We start from the raw sequence: 15,610 nt of genomic DNA on the forward strand, positions 1-15,610 counted from the left end.
TGTTCCTAAAGAATGTGACCCAGTCCAAAGACCACACTGGGCCATTTCTAGGAACAATTGATTACAATCTCTTAACAAAATGACTATTCTAAAATCCTATATATCTATCTTAATTTCTATAAAAGTTTCTAATTCCTAATCCTAATATATAAAGCTGATCATCAGCAATAAAGCTTCTAAAAATAAAGCTCAAATATAAACTGTAAATTGTACTAAGGCCAAAACCGCAATAGTAGAAAATGGGAACAATGACATTTCTAAAGTTAGCTGTATTCTTATTAAACCTCAAAATATCATAATTGATCATGCTTGAACTAACATAATTCCCTGATGTTAGCATAACCTATTTTACAATACTTTCTATGAGTAAAATAAATACAATTTCTATGGTAAGTAGAATAACCCTACACTAACTGTAGCTAAAACCAGTTTGAAAGAATGCAGCCCAGTTCAAAGTACACACTGGGCCCTTAGGAATGTGGCCCAGTCCAAAGTTTGTGCAGGGCCATTTCTGGTAACTCTAGGTAATCATCTATACTATCTAAAGCTGAAAACAGCTCTCCATATGTATGTACTAAATCTACAAATATACTTTTAAAATCTTATAATGAAGCTTGTGTCGTATCAAAGGCTCCCAAATGTGACCTGAGTTTGAACTATGTTAAGTTTAAAGCCGAAACCGCAGTCTGTGAGAAAGGGGAACAATGGACTCCTAAAGTCAGCCATGCCTGTCATACATTCAGAGCTTCATGCTTAGGTCATCAAAGTTCCTTCTGATGAGATGTGCCAAATAGCAAAAAAGGGAAGAGGAAATGGGCCAACAGCTCCTGAACACATCCTATTGGTCTCAGGGTCCACAGCCCACCTTGATCCCTAACGTTCAGGTGGGCCTCCGTGGCTGGCTCCCAACACCTGTTCCTCTCTAGATGCTGAGGAAACTCTATCTTTGGTTTACTCTGTAGTAGAAACACACTCTATCTTCCTTTCATTGGCCATCTTAATCCCTGTCTCTTTCTGTATTTTGAATTTCAATTCTAGTATCTGAGGAAAACAGAAAGGATTAATCATGACTAAATGATTTGAGAGAAAACATGGCAAATAAAACCAAGCAACCCTGCTCTCCAGAATAAATGGTTTTTCTATTCCCTAGTCTGGGGATGGGGCAGAGGGGGAAGTGATGTGAGCTTGGTTATCCGAGCCCAGGTGGTGGCAAAACCTCTACAGAGTTTTGTGGGGTCCAAAAGCTGAGGGAACCTGAGAGATGAAGTTAAGGGAAGTGAGGAAAGGAATCTGCATTAGTCAAGGTTCTCCAGAGAGACAACCAATAGGATAAAGAGAAAGAGCGAAAGAGACATATTCATAGCGGAGTGAGAGGGGATTTAGTAGAGGGTTGGATCACATAATTATAGAGGCTGAAAAGTCCCATGACAGGCCTCCTAAAAACTGGAGCCCTTGGATGCTGGCAGTGTGGCTCAACAGAAGTTTGAATGCCTCAGATCCAGGGAAGGCAATAGCATAACACTCAGTCTGAAGGCTGGCCTGAGAACTTGGGGGCAGTGGTGAGGCTGCTGGTATTAATACCAGAATCCAAGGGCCCAAGAACTTGGAGATCTGTTTTGCAAGGACAGGAGAGAAGGGGCATCCCAGCTCCAGGAGAAGTTGAGCGGATTCCAGTCTCCTCTTCCCTTTCGTGCTGTCCAGGATGCCAGCTGAATGGATGGTGCCCGCCAACATTGAGGGCAGATCTTGCCCACTCAATCCACCAATTCACATGCTAATCCCCTCTGGAATCACCCTCACAGACACACCCAAAGTAATGTTTTACCAACTATTTAGGTATCCTTTAATCCAGTCAGGCTGGCAGCTAAAATTGACCATCACCGTATTTTTCTTCCTCGCCCAAGTTTATGGGCTATGTTACCTATACTTGCTTTGTGAGGTGCTACTCCATGACCTGGGGTGTTTCTCACCCTGTCTTGAGTACATCTGGATACTCTGTCTCTGAATCTCTGGGAAGTCTCATCCAAGTCTTTATTTTCTCCAGTTTCATTCCAATTCAACTCAGAAAATATATATTTTTTTGAGTTGGAGTCTCACTGTGTCGCCCAGACTGGAGTGCAGTGGCTGCTCTCAGCCACCTCAGCCTCGACCTGCTGGGCTCTGGCGATCCTTCCGCCTCAGTCTTCCAAGCAGCCAGAACTACAGGTGCGCGCTACCACACCCAGTTAATTTTTGATTTATTGTAGAGATGCGGTCTCGCCAAGTTGCCCAGGTGGGTCTTGAACCCGCGGGCTCAGGCAATCCACTCGCCTTGGCCTCCCAAAGTGCTGGGATTATAGGCTGAGCCACCGAGCCTGACCCAGAAAATATTTTTATACCTGCTGTATCCACTGGAACCATGCTTGGCATTTCCTGAATATAACTGTGTCCTTGCCTTAAGTTTTTTACAGTCTATACAGACAACTCTCCCAGTCTCTACCTTCCAAGAATAAGCCAATGTCTAAAGAGAGGTAGCAGGGAGCTCACAGAAGAATAAGAAAGCAATGAAACTGTGAATGAGAAAACAATTTCGATTTAAAGTCTCTTCTTATTTTCAAAGGCATATAATGTTTAAACCCTTCATTATCCCTGCTTATGAAGTCAGTATATAAGCAGTTGAAGTTTGATATATTTCTTTTTTATTTAAACTTTCTTTATTAAAACTTAAGACAGAGAATTAAGATTCTTATCCTGGAGATTTTAAATAAAACCATGTTATATCTACTTTGTTAAGCAGTTCTTTCCACCTATATCCGATCCAGTTTTCAAACTGAGGAAAACTATGAGGGGGAGCCCCAAAAAACCCTGGAATTATATTTTGGAGGGAGGGTGGGTCCCTTATAGTAGTACACTTGGAATTTGTTCCTCTGGATCAGTCAACCAAAATGTGTGTGTGTGTGTGTGTGTGTGTGTGTGTGTGTGTGTGTGTGTGTGTGTGTTTTGCTTGCCTCATTTTTCCTTCACAACCAAAGTTTTTATCTAGAAGTTTTGTGAAGTTTGTGTCACAGTACATGGAAGAAACATCCCAAGTTGTGGTAAACAGGTGACTGGTTCTTCCACCATGGAAACGCACCTGCCCACATCGTGCTGAACATTCAGCAGTTTTTGACCAAAATGGCATAACTCCGTGCCCTACTCTCCCCATTCATTCAATCTCACCCCAAGTTACTTTGTCTTGTTTCCCTGGGTGAAAAAAGTCCTCAAAGGGAAACATTTTGCCAATGTGGAAGAGGTGAGACAAAAAACAGCAGAAGAACTAAAAGGCATCAAAACTGAGGAGTTCAAAAACTGTTTTGAGCAGTGGAAGAAGCATCTTGATAGGTGCATTGCCTGACATGGAGAGTACCTTGAAGGTGATGAAGTTTAAACATGTAAGAATAAATGCACAATTTTTAATAAATAAATTCCAGGGTTTTTTTGGGGGGGTCCCCTTTATAGATGGCCAAGGAAAGAAGGCTCTCGATGTTGATAATGTTCTGTTGTGACCTCTGGTAGTTACTTTGACCCTCCACACATTTTCCGGGAGCACAGTATTTGCCATCCTTTCTGCTTCAAAGATTATGCTTCTAGAGCCTTCCACTTACAACCTCTGAGAGGCATTTCCTGAGATTGTCCCATCCAATAACTCTCACATAGTCCCCTGTTGTGTCTTCTTGGTAGCACTTATCGGTGATGCCTGAAAATACTTACTTTTTATGTTCTTTGTTCTCTCCTCCACCAACATCTAAATTCCAAAAGGCTAGGACTGTCTGTCTTGAGTGGAAGGGAGACTTGACTCCCCCTGAGGAAGGACCTCAGAGTACACTGGCAAAAATCTGTACTACTGATCTTTCCCCCAGGCTTCCCCAAAAGGACATAAAGCCTTTTACCAAGATGAGTATGGTTGAGGGGAAAGAAACCAGTCAGACTTCTCAGGGCTCCTAGGAGGACACTGGCTGTGAACTGACACTCGTTCCAGGAGACCCAAAACTGGCCCAGCAGTCAGAGTAGGGGCCAATGGAGGCCAGATGATTGATGGAGTTTTAACTCAGCTTTGGATCACCACAGTGGGCCCAGTAAGTCACTGAATCCATCCTGTGCTTGATTTCATAGTTCCAGAATGCATAATTGGAATAGACCTACTCAGCAGCTGGCAGAATACCCACATTGGTACAGGGCTTGTCCCTCAGCTCCATTTACTGGGAATTTGAAAGCAAAGATGTTCTAGGTCTAGAAACCCAAACCCTTCCTTTTGCAAATGAGGGTTCAGTGATAGAACGAGGAATGATGCAGCTAGGGCTTAAGTTGCAGTTAGTCTTGTTAAACTTACAACTCTGTGAATAAGTAAACTGTACATTCTGAATCCAAGGTTTAGATGTCTTTTCATTGATTTTATTGCAGATGCCACAAGTTTCCAGTTGGTCTGTCTCATTTCATTACTTCAGCGCTGTTTCTGCCTATAAGGGCACTGGAAGGAGTTCTTACTTTATTTGTTTTTGTTTCATTCTAAAGATGTGGGGTACAATTCAGGATTAAGTAAACAAGTGGTCATCGTACAGGTAAAGTTTAGGCCTCCCTTTTAGACTTAGATCTACCTGGATTTATGATTTCATTGTCTCTGAATGTGCTTTCCACTTCATTCATCATACCAAATCATGAGTATGTTTTCTTAGAAGCACAAATATGCCCAGCTGCCACATTGTGTGTGACTTTAAATATTTATTCAGTACAAAGAATGTTGCCCAGGGTCAACAGTGTTTTGCAAGAATGAGGAATAGGACATCACCAATTATTTATCTGTCACTCACCTTCTTAAATGAATCTCACAGCAAGAAACAGACCATTTCTTCCTCTCTTTTGTTACAGAAAATTAGGAAGATGGGAACTGGAGTTGGCACCACTGATTCATTTTCGTTTGTCCCAGAATTAAATTATTTGTATCCAGTCACTGTTAATTATGGGGATGATAGTACTTTGGATGTTAGGCAATATCAGAGTGAGAGCATCTCGCCAAGGACCTGGTACTACTAAGCATGAAGGTCAGGAGAAAATATCACAGCCACAAAAATTAAAATGAAATGTTGATGTGTCTGTATATTGTAAGTGAAGGGATAGTAATTTCTCCCTCTGTGAATGAAGCCTAACAGATGCGTACTTCGTAGCTATTTGCTATGTCCATTCATTGGCTATATTAAGTTACAGGAAGAATACCCTAGTTTTGGCTTTGTAGAAATGATCACCATTAGCTATAATTCTTCAAAGTACTAGCATCTCATTTATTTCCACAATTGTGGTAAATAATTAGACATGCCAAAACAGTATGCCTTTATTTCATTAGAAAATTGAGGCACAGATAGATTACTGTAACTTCCAAAGTTTCAACAGATACTCAGGTCTTCTGATTTTTAGTTTAGCTTTGAACCATAGGTTTTCCCTTCAAAGTATTCTTTCTCTCAAGATATATTTTACTTCAAGGTTATATTGGAAAAATGCAGGTTCATTTAACAGTTTTTAAGACTTATAAAATGTACTTTATCCGACAACTCTTATAATGCTTGCCCTATGAGAGATGCTATGTTTAGTACTTTATAAATATTGACTCTTTTAAACTTCATAGTGACCCTGTGAGGAAGATACTATTCACTATACATATATATTTAGCTTTATGTCACAGATGAGAAAGTTGAGGCAGATAGAGAGGTGGAGTTACCACCTGAGACCACACATTAAGTACTGTGATCAGGTTTCATACCCAGGTCTTCTGGCTCCAGAGCCCATGCAGGCTGTTCTGTGTCTCAGATCAACTTGAAATGTCTCTGATTTCATTCGCACACACAATAGGTGCTCTTAAATGTCTACAGGTCAGTTCAGGAAGATTTCTGACCTCAGATAATTGGAATGGGAAGACATTTCCCAATATGTAAAGTAAGGCAATGGTCAGAAGAGATTATCTTTAAGCCAAAAATAATCCTAAAACCCCACAGGTGGGGGTGGTGGGTACTCGTAAAGCCCAGACCAAAACTACTTGTATCCACCAAAGGTATTGAAATAAAAATAATAAGAATAATAATCTCAAATTCAGATTGTAAAAAGTGGCTTGGTGTTTTCTTAAAACTATGTTATCCAGCACGGTAACCAATAGCCACATGCAGCTACCAAGCACTTGCACTGTGGCTCATCCAACACTTACATGTGTTGTAAGTATGAAATATGCAGCACTGGTTTTTGAAGACTTCACCCATATAAAAGAATTTTAAAAACTCAACAATTGTATATTGAGTACATGTTAAAATAATAATACTTTGATATATGGGGTTAAATGATTATATATTAAAATTAACTTCACCTGTTTTGTTTTGTTTTCTGCCTTGTTTTCATATCTGCTCTAGAAAAGTTAAAATCACATTTGTGGCTCAGCTCACATTATATTTCTGTTGGAAAGCACGGTCTTAGACAATGCCTTTTACAAGACTTTCCAACAATAAAAAAAGCTGACCTTTTTAATGCACTTTCCTTCCCAGTATATCTGTTGGCAAAGGTACTATTGATCCCAAGGGAGAAGGGACAGAACAAAAGATCTTCCAGACTCACAATGTTTGTGAACATTAGCCAAATGCACTCTTTGGAATTCACTCTGGGAGCTCCTTGAGGGCAGGAGATTGTATGCTTCATATTGATACCTCAAATACTGGTGATGTGACTGGGGGAGGAGTGGATGGAGGAATGATGGATAGATGGGTAACTGAGGAGTGGGAGGGTAACTGGGGGGCTGGATGAGTAGATGTATACAGCAAGTGGCTGGATACATCTGTGTGTTTTTATCATCATCTCTTACAGATCATCACAATGATCATCGCCATCTTTATTCACGGCATATTTTAAGTGCTGTGGGAATGCATTCTTTCCACTCTCTCAATAGCTAGATGACTTCTTTTTCCAAGACAGCATTAGAATCCTGATCTGTGACCACAACATTTCCATCAGTGGCACCAAGTCTGCTGCTGTGGGCGCCTACACCTCCACGAGCGTGGGAGGTTAAGCAAAGACTGGGGAATTGGACTGAAGCTGTTTTCTCAGCATTGTGCCATCTTTACCCAAATTATTTTTACAGATCAATATTTTTTAAATCACCAAGCTCTCTACCAATGATTCAATTCATAGTTTACATAATATTGAAAAAGTAAAAACTTCCCACCTCAAAAAGTATTATTTTTCACATTATGACTTTGGAGATTGGTGGACTAAAACTCCCGGGACCATCCATCCTTTGGCACTGCCACTGGGCACAGGAGTGCCACACTCTCGCTCTGATGATGGCTTCAGTTAGCATTCAGTGTTCTTCTCCTAAATATTTCCATCTTGATTGCTGATAATGAACATATGCCTTCTGCTCAAGACAGCAAGCTTATTCTCTGTGCCAATCCATCCTGTTCAAAGACTGTTAGATCTGTGCTCTTTCATCTAAGCCTCTGAACATCCTCCTTGGGGTCTGTGATGCTCATTTTCACTTTCATAAAGCAGAAGATACTGAAAGGTCCATCGTGTAGTCTCCTGTTTTAATTCCTTATTTCTGGGTCTAATTTAAAAACATAATGAAGCTGGGCTCGGTTACTCAGCCTGTAATCCCTCGCCTTGGGAGGCTGAGGTGAGTGAATTGCCTGAGCCCACGGGTTCGAGACCCGCCTGGGCAACTTGGTGAGCCCTCATCTCTACAATAAATCAAAAAATTAGCCGGGTGTGGTAGCATGCACCTGCAGTTCCAGCTACTTGGAAGGCTGAGGTGGAAGGATCGCTGGAGCCCAGTAGGTCGAGGGTGCGGTGGCCGGGAGCGGCCACTGCACTCCAGTCTGGGTGACAGAGTGAGACTCCAACTAAAAAAAAATAAAAAATAAAAACATAATGAATTGAAGCTGAATTGCTGTGCAATTTGCCTGCCGTTCAGTGTCTTCCTTCCTTTTTGTTGATTCTGAATAAAGATTAACAGGATATTTTTCATGCAAGTTATTTGGACTTTTGGTTTCTGGCATAGACTAGACCACTCACTCTTCTTTCTCTCATTCCATAATACTTCTCTTAATAAAACCTGCCCAAGTCAGCCTTGGTGGACTCTGCCCTCTGCCTGTTATCTGTGTTGGACACATGACTTTACAATGATCATTCACTTTTCTCCTTAATAATGTTCTTGCATATTGCCCCATTTTCCAGTGGAAATGGAGAATGGGGTATTGAGTTAAAGGACTGCTTGACTACAAGACAAGAAGTCCTAGATTTCTTCTCCCCTAAAATGTCATACTTCTAACCATTTTAAATACAATTAATCTTTGTGTCTGTACCCTCCCTCTTTCACTGCAGAACCCTCAATGACTTCCATCTTTGCTGGAATAGCTGGCATTAGTCAGTACAATCAGGTGCAGGGGCAAACATACCTCACTCCTGGGTTCTGTGTCAACTGGAATAATGTGAAGGTGTGGCTGTGAAGTTCACAGGGATAGGACAGTCAGGTTTCCAGTTTCTCAGCAAGGTTCGTGAAGAGAGGAATATTTGGCATCTTTCATCATCCTGCAATGCTAAACTGAGTTAATGTATGTTTCTCACATTTCCCAACAGAGGAGAAATTTTGTCTGTAAAGCTAACACATTCTTTACCTTACACAATAGCTCGCTTTTGAACTTGCCTTAGATTATTGGGGTAAATAAATAAATAAAGTTTCATGTCTAGTACTGAGTCATATGCCTACTAAGGTATTGTGTGCGTGTTTATATGCGTGTGCCCCTGGATGTGCATTGGGGGATGGTCCTAATTTATTCTAAGAATGTGTTTAATACAAAAAAGTTGAGTTTCTTTATATTTTTCTAATGAATGTTGCAAAAACCCAGAATTAATATTACTTAGGGAATAACTCCAAATCTGAAATTCCAAATGTTAATATTCTCTTTCATTTGTTATAAATTCAGTTATCTTGAATATGGCTAATCTCCTACCTATATAGAGTGAATTTTAATTATTATTCTTTCCATGACACCTATTACCAGGAATAATTAAGATTTGACATTTTTTGACAGCTAATAAAATAGACTTAATATCCATACTAAGAAAAATTCTTTAGAAACCACTCTGATCTCATTACTTCATTTATGTAAATATTCCATTAAAAATGAACTTGAAAAAAATGAACTTGAGCAAATTTCAGCAGTAGCTGACTGATCATTATATAATGAATAATAAGTTCTCCACATTAATGGATTTAAGAATGTGTTACCCATCAGGTAATGTGGAAGATAATTTTCTGCCTTATATTATGGATTTTTTTCTATAAAACCAATTATATTTTTCACATTAAGTACCCATTGCAAGAGTTTCTCAATCTTAGTACTATTAATATTTTAGACTGGGTCTTCTAGTGGCCTCTACTCACTAGATACCAGTAGCATCTCGCAAGTTATGGCAACTAAAATGTCTCCAGACATTGCCCGATATCTGCAGAGGGTGGGGGTGGGGGTGGGGGTGGAAATAGACTCTATTTACAAACTACTGGTAGGTACATGGGAAATTGAGGACTGCCATTCAAGTATTTTTTAAATCTTTTCATATATTCTCAGAAAATGTGTCTTAATGCAATCAACAAACTAACAAAAACAACAAATAAGGAATTGCATTAGCCTCTCACATAATATTCAAGTAAAATAGTCATGGGAAACTTGTTTTTTAATTTATAAGACCTGAGGAATGGGGAGTGGAAGCTTTTTCTTATCTCCAAAACTTATACTAGGAACCAAATTGTATTGTAAGACATGAAAGCTTTTGCTTTATCTATTGTCTAAATATTTTCATAGCATCTACAACATTTTTCTGAAAGGCACTCAGACATTTTGGAAGCTCCTAGAATGCTTAATGGGATTATCCAGTGTCCTCTGACGAGTTTCAAGTGAACTCTCTCCATGACAAGGACCATCAGGGCATCTGGTCAAGGTGTGACCATATCCCCTAAGGTAAAGAGTGACTCAGAACTCTTTGGAGACTCCATTGCTGTTAAAACTTCCAGTATACACCCTCAACTTCTTTTGTGGTCATATTGACCCAGGAAGAAAGGTGTGAAGTCGGTTATTTAAGCCATCAAAACAGATGACTCCAGGAGACTCAGTATACGAACTCCAACACTGGAGAGTTTGTGGAATTTCATTCTTTTGAATAAACACTTAGTGCTTGTCAATAGGGTCAGACAATGGGGAGTCAAAGATAAATATGATACAGTCCTCACCTTCACGGAGCTGATGGGCTCTGAAATACCAGTAATAGTAACAGTGTTCTCTCTGTTTGAAGAATATCACGGTAAGACAAGGAGTAATCGTTTCCCAAAACAGATGATCTGCCCACCATAAAGAATGAGAATGCTTGGATTATTAAATAAATCTCTGAGCCTAAATAACTTTGAAAGATTTAAATTGAATTCCTCATTAATTCTTCAAACTCCTTTCTCCTTTGGTATTAGAGTTTCTTGTAGTCTTCCTTACCAACAGATATTGAGAGACATCCATGCAAAAATAAACACCTTTTCTTTTTTGTCGTTTTTCTTAGCCAGGATCAATCTTACTCTGTTGCCCAGGCTAAAGTGCAGTGGCATATCTCAGTTCACCACAGCCTCGATCCCCTGGGCTCAGGTGGTACTCCAGCCTCAGCCTCCCAAGCAGCTGGGACTACAGTCGCACACTACCAAACCCAGCTAGTTTTTTGGGGGGTCTTTTTGTTGTTTTTTTTTAGATTTGAAGTCTTGCTATGTTCCCCAGACTGGTCTCAAACTCCTGGGCTCAAACAATTCCCCTGCCTCGACCTCCCAATGTGCTAGAATTACGGGTGTGAGCTACCACATACAGCAACAATAGTCACCTTAAAAAGAGGCATTGAATTAAAACCAGCTGGATTGCATACAAGCCTCTAAACGGTGGTATTTTCTTTTGCAACAATGATTTGTTTAAAATTAGTCTTCCGCTTGAAATTTTAGCCACACTGGAGTACGTTTATCTTGGTGCAAAGGGGGCTAGCATATCTTGACATACAATTGTGCCTTCATGAAGTGTGAGTTATAGCTATTATGTACAGAACTGCAGATTCCTGATGAAAGATTAATTAGGATGTGAAAAGTCAATAAAAACTAGGACTCTTTTTATGCATTGAAAAGTGAATCCACAGAGAAGAAAACTGGAATTTTATGGTGCAGAGAAACGATTCATCACCTCAAACAAACAAAACCAGCATTAAATGATTTGTGGCACAGACATTTTATTTTCCACTAAAATGGTGTGTTCTAATGAAACCATTTAAAATCTGTTCAAAACATTGTTGAATTTTAAGTTCAACTAGCTATTATTCATACGATGAGTTGCTCAAGAAGCCAGGCAAGAAAACAGTGTGAGTCTAACATGGTGGGTATAGAACCAACTCTGAGTGCCCACTGCGTGCGTTTAGTTCTTGTTTGAGGGCTTGGGTGATGGACTTGGGACTGGTTGACGACCTCTGTGTGTGATGGTGCTAAACCACCATATGTGCATTTTAAGTCTGGTGGAGTACCACTAGGGATTGTAGGGAGAACCACCACTATCATAACCACAGAAACAGATATCAATGCTTTAAGTGTATATATTTTAAATTCTCTGAACAGCAGCTTCCACTAAAAAACACATTGTGACCCATTAGACATAATACATATGTATATTTTATATCACAAATATGTTTATAACACAAGCAAAAATTTTGTGAAATTATGCTTATCCTTATTACTTGGGTTGCACTTAAACATTTTGGTCTCTGTCTCCTTTTTAAAAAAGCTGCTTACAGTCTAGATTAATTTTGCAACCTACATACTGGAAAACACCTGCCTGTATCCACTGATAGATTTTTAAGCAGGGACAAAACATGATATTTTGACCTACCAGCTGATACAGGATGACATTATAAATCCTGTGGCTTATTTGGTTACATTCAGTTTGCTGCAAAAAATGACCTTTCCCTAAATGGCATTTGTTAAGATCACTACCAGTGCTTCTTTATCATATCAAAGGCTCTAAGAAAATAAGTTATTGCTAAATAGATAAGCACACTTTACTCCTGGACATCAAATTTGCATGAAATGTCAATAGCAATTTGCCTTACAGAAATCTGAACATAAAATAAATCAGTGCATACTTTTTTTTTTTTTTGAATTGGAGTCTCACTCCATCGCCCAGACTGGAGTACAGTAGCACGCTCCCGGCCACCACAGCCTCGACCTGCTGGGCTCCGGCGATCCTTCCACCTCAGCCTTCCAAGGAGCTGGAACTACAGGCATGCACTACAACGTCCAGCTAATTTTTGATTTATTGTAGAGACGAGGTCTCGCCAAGTTGCCCAGGCAGTTCTCGAACCAGCAGGCTCAGGCAATCCACTCACCTCGGCCTCCCAAAGCACTGTGATTACAGGCTGAGCCACCGAGCCCGGCCAGTACATACTTCTTAATGATTAAATTTGTTGTTGTCCTAACAACCTGCTTATGTTGTTGAACATCTTTTAAAAAATATTTAAGAATTCGCATATTACTGGAACGATAGCAATATTTTTCCATACTACCTTACTTTTTGAGGCAGTGGTTCCTAAAATTTTAAGGTCAAGACCTATTTGAAATTTGGTTAAAATCTACGGCCCATCTCCTTAGAATCAGCACAATTTTGATTCCTTAGACCCACACGGAGCACCTTTAGAGGTTGCTGGTTTGCGTCATCTCCCCAGAGCTCAGTCAGCAGCTCTGATAACTAGGCCCTATTGGAAGAAGCATTGTACTCTGTTTTTTTGGTATCTAGCCCACCAGCTCCTTATTTGTTTCTACCAGTGTCCCTTTCATGCATATTTATTCAGCAATAATAGCGGCTAGATTGGAACCGGACCCAATCTTGGAAGTGACTCCGCTGGTCCAGTGTTTGCCAAAACATCAGCCTGACTGGGTGCAGGACCAGCTGCTGGGGGTAGCCAAGAGCAAGTTCAAATTGCAGACAACCTCCTGGAGGCGTTTGAAGCTGTTTCCAAAGCCCTTACATCATAGGTGGGATATAGCACAACATCTCTTTTTTAAAATGAGTTGATTAAAATATGCACTAGATTATACCACATTACTGAATTTTTTCAATAAATATGAAGAATATCCAACCATGAGCCAAAAACCCATCAGAATTTCAAGCTAAGTTTTGTCAACCACATGGAAAGGTCACCAATGCCACCTTTGGTAACATAGCTTAATTGCAGGTTCAAGTTTTTGGAGAGAGAATAAACCTATAGGAAACAGAGACTATCATTGTAAAGTGAAGAAAGGATAGAACATATATATTGCTTGACATACTGGGATGGGGAGAGAGCATGTGTTGTTGGAACTTGCTTTAGCTCTGCCTTTACCTCATGTTGGCTGCTCACACCCTGACTTCATATTCTCTGTACCTCTTGGCAGGATTGGAGGAGCCATTCCCACTGTATTCTCCTACTTTGCTGAAGTGCTGGCCCGGGAGAAGCGGGGCGAGCACCTGAGTTGGCTCTGCATGTTCTGGATGATCGGTGGCATCTACGCCTCTGCCATGGCCTGGGCCATCATCCCACACTACGGTAAGAGGCTGGTCTTGTGCCAGCGGGCAATCACTTCATTTTGCTTCAGCCTCCATTCCCACATCTTTCCTCTCTTCTAAGAGCTGGTTCAAGAACTACCCTGTCATCATGTTTCTCTCTTTTGTAGTGTCCAGGAGCGTTTCCCCTTGTGCAGAGATCTGTATGAGATAACACTGTCAGATGGTCCTTTGGGCAGATGATAATAGGAATAATAGGATAATAGGAAAAAAACTGTTTTCCTCTACTGTACTCTCATATCGCATCTGGTCACCAAACTGTGGAGTGTTTTCCCCAGCAAACAATCCTCCATTCCTACAGCTTGAGTGTCTTGAAAATTAACTCCATTTGTCGTCACTCTATTTCCTGGGATTAGAGTCAGATTTCACCAAAAATGGCTCAATCCCACAAGATTGCCTCCCCCACTTCAGATGCCAATTGCAAGTCCAGACTTCTAGAACTTCTGACCAAGCAGCTATAAATTGGGGGTTCCCGTGACCTCCTTCCTTGGGTATGATCATTTGTTAGAAAGGCTCAGAGAACTCAGGAAAACATTTACCTTATGTTTTCCAGTTTATTATAAAGAATATTTGGGCCAGCCACGGTGGCTCATGCCTGTAATCCTAGCACTTTGAGAGGCTGAGGCAGGAGGATCTCTTGAGTCCAAGGGTTCAAGACCAGCCTGGGCAACATAGCAGGACCTCGTCACTAAAAAATAAATACATAAATATATAAACAAACAAAGAAGCCAGACGTAGTGGTGCACGCCTGTAGTTCCAGCTATTCAGGAGCCTGAGGCAAATTGAGGCTACAGTGGTCATGAGCATGCCACTGCACTCCAGCCTAGGCGACAGAGTGAGACTCTGACTCAAAAAAAAAAATTATGAAGGCCACAAATAAACAACCAGATGAAGAGATGCATAGAGCAAGGCCAGTGGGAAGGGGCAAGGAGCTTCTGTGGCGTTTCCAGGGTTGCCATTCTCCAGGCACCTCCATGCGTTCAGCAACCCTGAAGCTCTCCACACCCTGTCATTTAGGGTTTTGGAGACTTCTCTATAAAAATTTCATAGATGAAGCCAGGCTCGGTGGCTCAGCCTGTAATCCCACGCCTTTGGGAGGCTGAGGTGAGTGGATGGCCTGAGTTCACGGGTTCGAGACCCGCCTGGGCAGGCGAGACCCCATCTCTACAATAAATCAAAAAATTAGCCGGGCGTGGTAGCACGCGCCTGTAATTCCGGCTACTCGGAAGGCTGAGGCAGAAGGATTGCCGGAGCCCAGCAGGTTGAGGCTGCGGTGGCCGGGAGTGGCCACTGTACTCCAGTCTGGGCAACAGAGTGGGACTCCAACTCAAAAAAAAAAAAAAAAAATTTCATATATGTGATAGGCTATTAATTCCACTTCCAGCCCCTCTCCCCTTCCCAGAGGATGGGGGGTGAGGCTGAATGCTTCAAGCTTATGATCATGGCTTGGCCTCTGTGGTGACCAGCCCCATCCTGGAACCCACCAAGTCTTGCCTTGTTGGGGCAAAAGACACACCTTGAGATTTCACCCAGGAAACCTCAAGGGACTAGGAGTTCTGTGTCAGAAACCAGAGGTGAAGGTCAACATAGATACTTCTTATTATAAACCACAATATCATGGTATGCCGTTGCATTTTACTGCTTTTAAAGACATTTGTTTCCTATGTTTTATTGCTCTGGGGATTCCCCTACCCTGCCCCTGCCCTTCTGCCCTAAGTGGAATGACAGGACACACAGATCATCATCAGTGCCCAGGACAGCATGACCTGCAGTTATTCTTGGGACCATCATACACATCAGACACACACAGGTGGCTCCATTTTTCCCCTCTGGGCCCACTCCAAACTTAGCCGCACCAACCCCACCTCTTTCAGCAGCTAAGAACTGCGACAGGAGCAGGAAAAATCCCATCTTCTTGTGGCCCTCCAGCTGCAGAACTTCCAAGGTGACTTCAC

General features: G+C 41.2%; 1 protein-coding gene across 1 annotated transcript in view; it reads left to right on the forward strand.

Annotated features, from left to right (window-relative positions):
* SV2C (synaptic vesicle glycoprotein 2C) overlaps positions 1-15,610 on the forward strand; it is a 226,635-nt gene that overhangs the window by 114,666 nt on the left and 96,359 nt on the right. Inside the window, exon 4 of the mRNA XM_008054324.2 lies at positions 13,487-13,638. Within this exon, the coding sequence (XP_008052515.1) occupies positions 13,487-13,638 (152 nt within the window). The remainder of the gene's footprint in view (positions 1-13,486; positions 13,639-15,610) is intronic.

Source organism: Carlito syrichta, unplaced genomic scaffold, assembly GCF_000164805.1.
Source record: "Carlito syrichta isolate Samal-C Ts95f unplaced genomic scaffold, Tarsius_syrichta-2.0.1 Scaffold289542, whole genome shotgun sequence".
Lineage (NCBI taxonomy): Eukaryota > Metazoa > Chordata > Mammalia > Primates > Tarsiidae > Carlito > Carlito syrichta.